The following is a 12,973-nucleotide window of genomic DNA, read 5'->3' as shown; positions in this document are numbered from 1 at the left end:
TCATAGTAGTTGGCTTAAAATGCATCATGATTCTGAATGTAGTACGACGATTTTTAAACATAGCGGTTTCTCTTCAATGCTTTCTAGCTGCCGACCTCTACTCTGCGACCCAGCACAGATCGAGCCTCAGCCTCAGTCAATGCATCAATCTCAAGCTCGACAAGAACAGCACGAGCACTCTCGTTGTCCTTGAAAAGTCTACTTTCCACATCCCACAGGCCTAGCACGGTATTGGACGTATTTGCCGCCTCATCGGAATTAGTGGTTGACGGACTCAGATTCAAAAGACGCAGAGCCTCGTTGAGCTTCTTCATGATCAACAACGAGCCACCTGGATGGCCAGCCACGCCAAGGGTGTTGTCAACCACGCTGCATATTTGTTCGACATCACTGACTAACTGGTTTGCACCAGCTGTGGAAAAGGTATTCCTAGTCAGGACATGATCCCAGATATAAGTCTGTATAGAGAGGAGAAGCTGGCGGGTTACTCTTCGGAGAGGCGCCACACCTAGGGCTTTGGAAAGAAAGGCAAGTTGGGAAGACAACGTGCGCATTGCGTGTGCAAGGTCAGATGATAGGGATAAAGGAGAAGATGCTGAACCAGCTGAGGGAACGGAAAGTGTTGCCCATGTAGATACACGGGAGTAGGGCTTCAAGACTGTAGTGATGTTCGAGGTCAAGGTGGAGGTGACAATGGTTTCCGACCGTTGTCGAAGGCGACGGTACGCAGAGGCAGTTTCATCAAACAACGCACCGTCAGAAGAGGTCTGAGGGCTTGATACCCCATTGTTATTGACTGCCGGTGAAGTGCGCGCCGCCACTTCGGCAACGGTCATGGAGCCCGCCACGTTTTGCCCACCCTGACGAACTCGGTCTTGAAGCTCAGACCAGAGTTCAACAAAGAAAACATCATTGCTCCAGTCCTCCATCTTCTTCTCGAGATACTCTGCACTTCCGAAGACTCTGCAGAGCCTTTCTAGGCCTGCAACGTCTTCTACACTGGCTTGTCCGTCTGCTCCTCGTACCGTCCGTCCTAGCGTAGAAGTCATCGCAAGATAGGCCTCCAGTGCAGAGTAAAGGCGCTCGTGAAATTGATCGAAAATTGTGATTTGAATATCGATAAGGAACCGCAGCTTCTGACTGAAGGATGACAGTGGCTGGTAACGTTCTGTGATCGTTTCGAGAAGATCATTGACTCTAATTGCAGCTTTGGTTGGTTTGGTTGCGGTCAACTCGACGCCATCGTAGTCAATCTCACCACTGTCGGCAGTGTCGATGATATCTTTGTATCGAGCCAGGGCGAAGTCCTTCTCAACCTGAAGCCAGCGATCGTACCACCCCTGTTTGGCGAGAACCTCCCCCGTCATGCCCTTCCAGTTTCCATCAGAGTAAGGATCTGGTAAGTAGTTCCAAGTTGCCCGAATCTCGTTGTCAAAGTTCATCAGCTCGTGGATAAAATGGCTGAGCAGTTGAGGATAGTCGGAAATTTGTGGGAGGAAGGAGTCGATTTTCTCTCGCAACATTGGCATAAGAGCATTGATGAACGCATGCAAGGCATTATTGAAGTTCCATTCCAAGCTGACACCTGCCGACTGGGCCTTTTCATTAAGGATTGGCTGGAAGTATGAAGTAAAGAAACCACCAAACTGACTGATGAGGTCCAAAACATGCGAGAGGAAGTATTCCGGCTAGATAATCGAAATTAGAAAACGAAAAACCCAGGTTCAATAATGATGTGATTACCTTGTCAAGTCTGTTTGTCGGCTTCTCACCGCTGAAGTGATACTTGAAGCGGAGCTCCAAAGGATGCACCATAACCTCTAGAGGGAATAGGCCGGGGGGTTCAACCTTCTGGCTGATGCTCAATGCATCACGGTGTGGGAGTTCTCTATAATTACTGTTAAAAAAAGAACTTAACGATATCACGGGGAGTGAGCATACGGTGTTTGCAGGTCAATCAGGAGCTCAACATCACGTCTCCATTGATCCAACAATTTGTCCGTGATGTTCAGTTCTCGCGTTGGCCATTTCAAGGATGTGAGTGTCTTCTGGAGTTGATCGCCAAAGAATTTCTTCAACTGTTCCCTCAATGCGGAAGCCAGTTTCACTGTATAGTCGATAAGGTGGGGCGCAGCGCCCTCGGCAGCAGGTTGTGCTTCTTTCAGCGACACGACAATACTGCGGAGCTGGCAATAAGGCTTCAAGGCGGCGCGGGGATCGGAGGAGATGTTGGATAAAGCTTCCTTGCTGTATTAGACTGCAATTAGCGTGATTCGGGCATAAGTCTGCGAATGCGTACCTCAACTCTTCGGCCTCCTTCAATAATCCCACGTATCCCTTAGATATCTCTAGGCGCTGTAGCTTCTCCATACTTTTCTCAAGTCGCCGTACTGCTTCATCGCTAGTCTCCGATTTTGTGATCGCCTTCAACCGCTGATCGATGCCCGCCTGCTCCGCCGCGAATGCCTCGGCACGTTTTCGAGTAGCTTCGGCATGTTCATTGGATGCTTTGGTCGCATTTGAGAGTGCTTCGTGCGCATCTATTAGCTAATTTGGTATAAAGTCAGTTCAATTTGTACGTGGCGATCTGGAGTTGCGGGACACGAGGGGGAGGTACCTGCTTGCGCTGGAGCTCTTGCTGCGCGCGGAGGCTTGAGAGCAGCGAATTCAAACTTTCAAGGTCAGCAGAAATCTGGATTTTATCATTAAGATAATCCTCGACTCGTGTCCGCTCGTGCGAGGACAGAGACGTAGTTGGCGCCATTGTTGCGGAAGGAAGAACACGATGTTCGTGATGTTGATCTCCGCCTTCCGCTGACGTCTGCCAACCGCAGCTCCAGACCTCCAAACCTCCAGTGGCAATAGCACTTGATCTCTTGCGCACCCACGCATTGAACTATGTCCAGTCCGGCTAAAAAGCGCAAGCGCAATGGTACTGAATCATCGCCACAGAAAACCCGTGGTATTGAGTCGTTCTTTAAAGGACAGACAAAACAGCCACAGCTAGATCCCGACGTCACAGAGCAGAACCTATCCGATGAAGCATTGGCGCGGAAACTTCAGGCCGAATGGGATCAGGAAGATAATGCTAAAATATCTGCAAATGATATCCAACCTAAAGAGCCCGAATCAAGTGGAGCACCGTCAATTCCGTTGATACCTACAGATACAACGCCGGTGACCCTGCCCAAAAAAAACACGCTATCATTGCAATCGTCCTCGGGCACAGAAGACACTGTTTCCCTTACTGTACCATTTGATCAAACCCCTCAAACATTTGATGCAGGCAAATATGCAGCCGAGTTACGACCGCACTGGGCCTCCGAGGGCGGCGATGCTACCTACGCGCTGCTAACAAGGGCCTTTGTCCTGGCAAACTCAACCACAAGCCGAATTAAGATCGTCGATACCCTTGTCAACTTCCTTCGGGTTCTAATAGAAGGCGATCCAGATAGTCTTCTTCCGGCTGTCTGGCTAGCAACCAATTCCATCTCACCACCATACGATGAGCTGGAGTTAGGATTGGGCGGCTCCTCCATCTCCAAGGCGCTAAAGAAGGTATACGGTCTGAACAGTCAAGGCCTCAAGACGCTTTACGATCGTCATGGAGACGCGGGAGATGTTGCTTTCGAAGCCAAGAAACGTCAAGCCTTCAAATTGGTCAAACCAAAACCACTTAAGATCAAAGGTGTATACCAATCACTCCTCAAAATCGCTAAGAGTAAAGGGACTGGAAGTCAAGAGACAAAACAACGAATTGTTGAGAAGTTATTGCAGGATGCACGCGGTGCCGAAGAGAGTCGGTATATCGTGCGTACTTTGGTCCAGAATCTCCGAATTGGAGCAGTGAAGACTACTATGCTCATTGCTCTGGCACGAGCATTCCTCTATTCGAAACCTGCTGGGGCGGAGTTCACCATTCACCCTGATCTCGCACGTCTGAAGAAAGAAGAACTCTCCGAATTATACACTAACGCCGAAGAGATTGTCAAGGCGTCCTACGCTAGACACCCAGATTACAATGATCTCGTCCCTTGTCTGCAGGAGATTGGTGTGACTGAGGAACTGCTTCTCCGGTGTGGCCTGGTGCTGCATATTCCACTCCGACCGATGCTAGGAAGTATCACCCGCGATCTCTCGGAGATGTTGACCAAATTGCAAGGACGAGAGTTCAGCTGTGAATACAAGTACGATGGGCAGCGAGCTCAAGTGCACTGCGATGAACAGGGCAAAGTGTCTATATTTTCTCGACACCTGGAGCTTATGACAGAGAAATACCCCGACTTGGTATCCCTCGTTCCCCAGATACGGGGCGAGGGCGTCTCCAGTTTCATTCTGGAGGGAGAGGTAGTCGCCGTGGACCGTGAAAATGGCGACCTGCAGCCATTTCAAACTCTTACCAATCGAGCAAAGAAGAATGTCGAGCTTGGAGCAATCACCGTCAACGTCTGTCTATTCTCATTTGATCTCATGTATCTCAACGGCGAACCACTCTTTAGATCGCCCCTTTCGAGAACGCCGCGAACTACTCCGAAGTCTTTTTGTCGAAATCCCCAATCGATTCACCTGGGTCAAGAGCCTAGATGCCACCTCGGCAGACTCAGAAAGTATTCTAGAATTTTTCAAAGGCGCCACCGACGTCAAATGCGAGGGAATCATGGTTAAAGTGCTCGACAATGGTACTTCGAATACCAAGCAAATCAACAAACTCAACCCGGAAGCAGAACCTCCTTCAATAGAACCAGAACCAACCCCCGACAGCAAAACTCCCCAATCAAAACCCAATGCCCGCCGCAAAGCCCTCCTATCAACCTACGAACCTGACAAACGGCTCGAATCCTGGCTAAAAGTCAAAAAAGACTACAGCGCCTCCTCCGAAACTCTCGACCTAATCCCGATCGCAGGCTGGCACGGCCAAGGCCGCAAAGCGAAATGGTGGTCTCCAATCCTCCTGGCAGTCCGCAATCCCGAATCTGGAGCTCTGGAAGCCGTCACAAAATGCATGTCGGGATTCACCGACAAGTTCTATCAGGCCAACAAAGAGAAATACAGCGCCGGCAGTGCGAATGTTATCTCGAGACCTGCGTATGTGGATTATTTCGGGACGCCGGATGTATGGTTTGAACCGCAGGAGGTTTGGGAGATGGCGTTTGCGGATATCACGCTTAGTCCTACTTATACGGCAGCGATTGGGCTTGTCAGTGAGGAGCGAGGATTAAGTTTGAGGTTTCCGCGGTTTCTGAAGGTCAGGGAGGATAAGGGGATTGATGAGGCAACTACTTCGGATTATTTAGCGCTTTTGTGGAGAAAACAGGGGGAAAAGGCTGAGGTTGAAGAGAATGGTGGGCCGGATGAGGTGTTGGGTTGGACGGAGGATTAAACCTATATAGTTAATTACTGGAAGTTGGGATCTTATGTTGGGGGTCATGTAATGAAACTCTTGCCGTTCTAGATATTGGATGAATAGGTGTATAGAGAAAGAGTTGGTAGACAGAAGACATATTACAGGCTATTTGCTATATTCATGTGGTCGACTAGACCACCTGTCAGAGAAGACAGGGGAAATATTAGGTACACTGATCATCAAGCCAATGAGGTCGGGTACAGTATCGTAAGGGACATGTTGAGTGTGATAACATGCGGGCAGAAATGCCATAACGCAAATCAAGGTATGGAATAAACGTCAATCATGGAATAAGAATGCAGGATATGGCAAGAGCCATGCAGACAAAGAAACGCCGTGGATGCAGGGGTGTGCTTGATAGGGAAATTTGAGGGATAACCTTGTAAAACAAGGCCTCGACACGCTCAACACAGAGAATTAGAACACAAGGGATATGTGTGGATGCAAACGTAGCAAAATCGTCAAACCGTAACAAAGGTAATAGAAAAGCGAGGGGAAGAAATGGACAGAAGAAGAGAATGAGACATGCGATGTGGAGATACGACGGCATCTATCGACGCAACTCGCCTCCAAGTTGGAGGGCTAGTCCACCCTCTTTGCTGGACATCTTTGGCGAGCCACTTGGGGGAACCAGAGCGTCGAAATTCAACCGTTTTCGAGCATCCTTGGCGATGAGAGGGGTGCGAGACGGGTTGCCGGGTGTGCGACTGCCCCATGCTGGCTGTGCAGGACTCGGTGTCACGTTCACGAAATCTGCAAAGTTGAATTGTTGCCCTGGAGTTCCAAGAACCGCATGCTGGCTCGGAGGGGTCGACGGGGGAAAGATGTGAGCCTGTGAGCCACCCGCTACACGAGCCGGAGTTGGCGAATTGGCAAGGTAGAGTAAGAGGCCAGCCCCGTCGTCCTCATATCCACCAGGTCGGTCTGCTCGTGACAGTCGTGCATGCTTTGGGGGCGGAGTACGAGGAGGGGAGGAGCCCATGGAGCTCAAGTGTTGAAAACTATGCAATGGCAGATCTGGATCATTCTCTTCATCAGAGTGTCCGTGGTAACCTGGCGAGGACATTTCCGGAATTGGTGCCTCGGACATGAAAGGGACCCGGCTCCTTCGTGTGGCGTGACGGATCCCCAGACCTGGAGACGACTCTGGCAGTCGGTGAGTGCTTTTCCATGACACCCGTGGCACCTTCGCTGGACGTTCTGAATTGGAATCTGATCGCACACGCTTGCGGCCTGCGGTCAGCATTGGCTGCATGGCGAGAGAGTCGAATGTGACAGCATGCTTGTTGCGGGCGGATCGAGGAAGTTCCTTGGAGTAGGTCGAGGCTCGCAAGGGGGGTGATGTAAATGGAGTCTCACAACGGCTGCGTGAGAAGTTGGAGGAGGAATCGGAGGGCTTTTCAGAGTCTGGACGACCCGCCTTGTCCTGAAGGGTGGAACTCAAGCCATGGAGTCGGCCATGTTGGTACTTCAATTTAGCCAAGCCTAGTCGGTCCTGCAGACTTAGAGAGACCTATTCACGCAAATAGATATGTTAGCTAAATTTGGTCATCAAACGGTCTAATTATCAAAGTAATTTGCGGTGGCAATTCTAGTGTTCCTGCATCAGGCACAAGACCCAACCACCGGGCCCACCAGGTTGCAAATTTCGGTCTTTCGGTTTCATTCCTTCTCCCCAGATATTATCTTACCTGCGCTATATCAATCTTGCGAATAGTCTTCTCTGCTGAACCAGGCTGTGGCAGGGTCATGTTGGGCAATGAATATGGAGAGAAGAGAAGCTGACGAAGGAGACCCAGTTTGCGGGTTGGCAAGGCAAGGGCGGAAAGGGAGCCAATTGGGCGATCGATGGATCCGAAGACACACTAGCCCCAAATGTTATCGGATGGAAATGAAAATAATAAGCTTATACGGAGTAGGGAATACGATTAAATGGAAAGGAAACCAAGAACTAGAAATAAAAAATAAAATAAATATATATATATATATGTTCCAAAGTTTGTGTTGTTGCAGGACGACGCGTTCCGCGCATCAATTTACGCGAAGTCGTGTTCCGCCCATTCCACGGATCCAGGTACTGGTACTTTTCCCGAAGGACGAGAGCTATATACTGGGTTTTTTCCCTGTGTCCGACACGAGCTCCATGTTCATGTACATCTATCCAAAGACGGCAAAAAATCGATGTATCAAGTGGGCTAAGGCTTAGTGTCAGAGTGCCATGACATTAGCGGGTCCCCCAAGAAAAGTACTGCATTCTTGACATCAAAGAAAGAGAATACATCCCCTCGCATTTCTAATGAAATTACATGATTTGAAGCAAAAGACTGCAAATTGGGGTTTTTATATGGAATTTGAGCAAGCGAATTGTTGAAAATAAGTTTTACATAGGTGGACATTCACTGGCAAGTCGACTGGCTGCCTTCCTTCAGACTCAAGTGAGGGGAATCTTGAGTCCGCTGCGCAAGATAGTCATCAGACGACTCAGCAGGGTCCAGCAATTCTTTCAAATATCATTTAGCGAGAAGTCTCACGCAACATTATAACGTAAAGGCTCCTGTAGCGGCTAAGTTCAACTTGGAAGGCCCCACAGGATGAAATTGGAGGAAACACGGGTCAAATTGTCATATAACTTGGCATGACTTAAACCCAAGCCTCTGAGGATCATTTGGGGCATATGCGCTAGTGTCAAACGCATGGATTTGATGATGTAGCGTTATTCTTCATCTTTAGATGAGACCGTGGGTGATGACTTCCCCATTTGTAGGGGCTGAAAATGCATCAAATCAGCCTGTTCACCCAGTAAGTGATGGTCAAACATAGCAAGGGTAGAGTCCCCGTGCCCTACTGCCCCACCTCAAGCTTGCAAGTTGGTTTCATCTGGAATGCTATCCCAGATTCCTGGCCCACTGTCAAGTCTTGGATTATGTCATAGAAGATAGAATCACAACATCTGGAATTTGTCCTTATTTGTCCTTACCGCAGAACAGAAGAGGGGTTAGACTGATAAGCCCATGCGGCTATCGGCGTGGGGTCGGCATTTCCGTGATGGCCGTTAAGTCGGCAATTTGTCCCTATAATTTTGCATGAATTGACTGCATTGCTAACGTGGCGTACAGAAACAAGGAAATAATCCCATCGTTGGGGGCATCTCAGTCACATCATCCAAATGGTCAGATTTCATTTGCAGATCAGCTTAGTCAAGACTTCAAAGGTCTCAGATATGTGGCATAGCAACAAGCTTATCTCAGGGGCAAAAAGCCGGTTTCCACCAAGACCTGAGCCGTCATGTATAGCTATCCCGAACCCCCGATTGGAAATCGGACTTTGTAGATTGACAGGTTGGCTAAATGTGCAAGATTCTCAGCTTGATAGCTTATCTGTGACCTGGTAAATTGCAGGCCTATGGTGAGGAGCACAATGATGGACGAACGGACCTTCTGGTATGTGAATCCTTAGCTTGACACTAGATCGAAACTAATAGCCTTAGGGCGATCATTAAAGATCCACAGGTGAAACATTGCGACTCTCAAAGTTGTTCTTGTGGTGGAAGGTTAGAGGGGGTACGTAATATTGTTAAAAAGTCCCCTTTGTACCCTGGACTGTGCATGAGAGAAATCTGGTTGGGGGGATTTTTAGATACAATTCTAAGTATAGACTTCTAGTCACTTCTGCCAGCTTTTCCTTCTTTTCTTTTTGAAGCCTTTACCTTGATAATTAATTTCTTTTGTTCCCCCTGAATTCATTTCCCAAATTGTCCCTTTCTTTTCCTTTGCGGGGCAAAACTCCACGGCGTCGTCATCCGCCGCAAACGGTCGCGCTCTCCTGTTCCTGACCCTGACAAGGCAACTGCCACCTCTCCTCTTTTTTCCAGGGTTTTGTCTCTGAAACTCCTTACCTTGGAGCTTCCCCAGATTGCCCACCATGGCGTTTTTCAAGCAGTTACGTCGTCGCTCAAAGGCGAATTTTCAACCAGAATCAAAAGGCGCCGCAAAGGTGGAAATTGTCGGCAAATCCTCGTCCACGATCGACACGTCCTCCCACAGCTCCATAACTCCGCCATCGTCGATCAAGCCGTCCCTCTCTTCACCCAATCTTCCTTCCTTGACCGAGCTGAACACCAATGCCTTGTCTGTACCCCCGCCCCCGCAGCGCCCAGGGCCCCTGGGGGGTCGATCTCAACGAAACAGCATGGTGGTAGGTTGGAACTATCGTTGAATGAAATACAGCTCGAAAAAATGTTAATTGGATGCTCGCATACATAGGGAAGCTCCTCATCATCCATCAATGGAATCTATCGATCTCCCTCTAGCTCGCCATATGCGCCAAGAATGGTGTCGATCGCCGATAATTCCTGGGTACGCGTCCTCCCTGTCATAAGGAATGCCAACGCTAACCTGACCTTTCGCAGGTCCACCAAAAAGTCCTACTCGTCTACGGCCAGACTGGAGATCCAAGGACTCAAGCGCTGGACGGGACGATCACGGTTTTCCATCACCAAGATAACTTCCCATCGACTAGCTGGCCCGTCACTGAATCGCATTTCAAAGCTCTAGTCCACCTGGTGCCCGGTCCGAATCGCCTTCGTTTTGACTTCATTTCTCCCAAACTTTCCTCTGGCAGCACCCACCCCGCGGTTCACTCAGCATGGATCTGCATCAACTACCTTCCTCTGTCCAACACCCCACCGTTACAGCTAGTAGTCTTACTCGGAAAGGACTCAGAAGGCACATACGACGCCGTGCCGGAGCGGGTGGAGCGAGAAGGCAATGACCTGGATTTGGCGATTCGAAAATATCGAACGGCGGCGTACCTCTGGCAAGCGTTCACCGGGGAGCAGATGTTCCGCAACAACCTCGGTCGACGTTGCTTCCGCTTCGAGGAGGAGTGGCAGTCTGGTACTCTGAGTCGACGCGATTTGGCGGTCGGACAGATGCGCAACGAAGCCAAGGTCCACATTGTTCGCACAGAAAAGACGGTTGCAGAGCTGCGGGACCTAAACATCGCTCAACAAAACAAAAATGCACAGAAGAAAGACGAGCTATTTACGATCGCAAAGGACGCCGTGCGAAAGCATTTCAATACTCGACCGGGTCAGAAACAATACGTCTCGGTATTGCTGCTAGACTCTCACTGGGACACAGAGCAACAAATTATCACGGGACACGCAGCATTGGGCTCCGGTGATGATGATATCAAAATGGCCATCTTCGGGTCACACAGTCTGCAAACCTACCCATCGTGCCTGGAAGAAGTCGTGGACGCCTTTACCGACTGCACCCGTACGGACACGGATTACGTCGCCAACGACAATGGGGAAGCGGGATCGAATTGGGAATCCGCGAACATTGGCATCGGCGCGCATTTGCACGAGGTGGGACATCTCTTTGGCTGTCCCCACCAGGAGTCTGGCGTTATGCTGCGCGATTACGTACAGCTTAACCGCACATTTTTGACCAAGGAGCCATTTTCGACTCGCACCAAGGCTCAGGGCCTGAAAGTGTGTCTCCCGAATGATGAGTGCAGCTGGCATCGGTTGGACGCCCTCCGTTTCAGGTTTCACCCCTGTTTCCGACTGCCCAGTGATCCATCCATCAGCTCGGATGATAGTGTGCAAGTCTGGCCTGTGGAAAATGGCAAGATTTTGTTTACCGCGTCGTCGGGCGTTGCATTTATGGAGCTGTATACGGAGGGTGATGAATTCTGCCGAACCTCTATCGAATATCTGAACACCGAGTCTAGCGCCAATGGCCTTCCGAAGCAAATATCCGTCACGGAAAGTGAGCTTCGCCTGAAAGTCTTTGGTCCTGAAAAGGATAAGAAAGAGAAGAAACGAAAACTCAAGATCGTGGTCTACTCCGGTGCCCTGGGAAGTTACACCGTTGAGGATGTCGGAGCTTTGAAATCGAAAGGCTCTTTGGTCAAGCTCCCCAAGAGTCAGACTGGGTACAAGAGTGGTATTCTAGGCTGCTCCTCCATGGATGGCAGTGAGCCTCAGCAACTTCTTCTAGAGTGTGCCTTTATTGCGACTAAACTCTTGACTTCTATCAAGGTGTACCATGGGAGTGCTTTGGATGGCATTGAATTCTGTTATGAGGATATGACCAGCCAGCTTTTTGGCAAAACTGGTGGGAAAGCTGGTGGTGATGAGTTCGTCCTCGGTAAGTGATGGAAGCATTACCACGTACAACTAGAGCTAACTGTGATTAGACACTCGGCGTGGGGAGATTTTACTTGGATTCTACGTCCGAGCTGGCCTCTGGATTGATGGAATTGAGATTCTCACTAGCCTTGGTAGAAAGTCTAGCTTCTATGGCAACCCCAATGGTGGATCAGGGTAAGTCCCAAATATCCCGGGCAAATGAGACTATGACTAAGTTATATCTAGACACACCTTGATCCCGCCTCTGGGGTATAAAATTGCAGGTCTTTCAGGATCCTGTGCATCCTGGGTTGATGGTTTTTCACTTATCGTTCAACATTGAACGCGATTCTTGCATATTTCTGATGTTGTCTACCACCCGACCATTCCTTTGATTTTTTTTTCTGCATCGTGGGGTTTCCACCTGACAAATCTGGCTAAGGACCAAGCCAGTACATACACACAAGGTTCTAATAAGCCGTGTCTTTTGTTCATATCTTTCCTTTCTTTCTTCGGCGTTGTTGGACTTACATGCGGCTGCATTTATGTACTCACCCACCATCATTTTCATCTTTTCTTTGTTGTTTTTCGGCATGTCAATGCGCCAACTGTGATTGATGCGGCGGGACATTGTGTACAAGGGACATTCATATTGGGCAGACTATAGATGGATAATATTATACAGCATGATCGCCAGCGGTCATGCTTCACCTGTGGACCTTCCAGAGGCTTGCAGATTATACAATCTTCCAAGGTTCGCTTGACATTGTACATATCAGTCTCATGACACAAATTGATACGCATTCAGTAATGCATAGCCACAATGAGATTGACTTTGTTTCCCACCGATATCTTCCCTTGAACCATTCATTTCCTGCAGGTGGATGACCGGTGGAGAATCTTAAAAATCCACATTGAAAATGATTTGTCGCTTAAGACAAGGAAAGTTATACGAGCCAATCGATTGACAAATTAATGTGGGGTAATTGAATCAACAACGGACCTCGATAGACGGAGTGCAAGTCATCTTCCCCGAAGGAGTTGGTAAAAGTACATAATCTACTTCAGAAGGCGTCATACATGAAATTTTCTATGATATAATCCAAATGATCTAAAATATCTCTTTACGTATGTACAGTAGTGCACACGTACTTGGATGTATTTGGAACATTTCTCGACTGATCCACAATGACCCATCTTAGTCAGAAGCCCAACTCCGCAGAATGTACATTTCTTTACTCTCATTCGTACTTCGGATATGCAGGATCACATCTGACTGAAATTCGCCACACTTTCTTCGTCCGTACACTTCCACATACCCTCATTGGTCACATACCTTAAACCCCGTTCCGCCCGGCCCGTCTGCCCTATAATGCCCCAGTACAAGGATACCAAGAGCAAAAGGTGCTTTTTTTTCTCCTCGCTTGAAA

General features: G+C 48.9%; 4 protein-coding genes across 4 annotated transcripts; 2 read left to right on the top strand and 2 right to left on the bottom strand.

Annotated features, from left to right (window-relative positions):
- Window positions 1–83: 83 nt before the first annotated feature.
- N7520_008103 (RINT-1 family protein) lies at window positions 84–2,764 on the bottom strand (the record flags this gene model as incomplete). The annotated part of the gene is made up of 5 exons (XM_057142037.1): window positions 84–1,688; window positions 1,744–1,888; window positions 1,942–2,247; window positions 2,300–2,547; window positions 2,618–2,764. The coding sequence occupies 5 exons, from the start codon at window positions 2,762–2,764 to the stop codon at window positions 84–86; spliced, it is 2,451 nt and encodes an 816-aa protein (XP_056996043.1).
- A 134-nt stretch (window positions 2,765–2,898) lies between these two features.
- Window positions 2,899–5,380, top strand: N7520_008102 (putative DNA ligase I; the record flags this gene model as incomplete). Its single annotated transcript, XM_057142036.1, has 2 exons — window positions 2,899–4,450; window positions 4,500–5,380. The coding sequence occupies 2 exons, from the start codon at window positions 2,899–2,901 to the stop codon at window positions 5,378–5,380; spliced, it is 2,433 nt and encodes an 810-aa protein (XP_056996042.1).
- A 574-nt stretch (window positions 5,381–5,954) lies between these two features.
- On the bottom strand, window positions 5,955–7,155 carry N7520_008101 (uncharacterized protein; the record flags this gene model as incomplete). The annotated part of the gene is made up of 2 exons (XM_057142035.1): window positions 5,955–6,917; window positions 7,096–7,155. The coding sequence occupies 2 exons, from the start codon at window positions 7,153–7,155 to the stop codon at window positions 5,955–5,957; spliced, it is 1,023 nt and encodes a 340-aa protein (XP_056996041.1).
- A 2,170-nt stretch (window positions 7,156–9,325) lies between these two features.
- Window positions 9,326–11,886, top strand: N7520_008100 (zinc metalloproteinase family protein; the record flags this gene model as incomplete). Its single annotated transcript, XM_057142034.1, has 5 exons — window positions 9,326–9,598; window positions 9,667–9,759; window positions 9,813–11,562; window positions 11,612–11,738; window positions 11,790–11,886. The coding sequence occupies 5 exons, from the start codon at window positions 9,326–9,328 to the stop codon at window positions 11,884–11,886; spliced, it is 2,340 nt and encodes a 779-aa protein (XP_056996040.1).
- Window positions 11,887–12,973: the final 1,087 nt, after the last annotated feature.

This window comes from Penicillium odoratum (genome assembly GCF_028828045.1).
Source record: "Penicillium odoratum strain IBT 22623 chromosome Unknown utg000005l_segment0_segment0, whole genome shotgun sequence".
NCBI classification, from domain to species: domain Eukaryota; kingdom Fungi; phylum Ascomycota; class Eurotiomycetes; order Eurotiales; family Aspergillaceae; genus Penicillium; species Penicillium odoratum.
The sequence above is the reverse complement of the archived record's forward strand: the minus strand, read 5'-3'. Positions and strand labels throughout refer to the sequence as shown.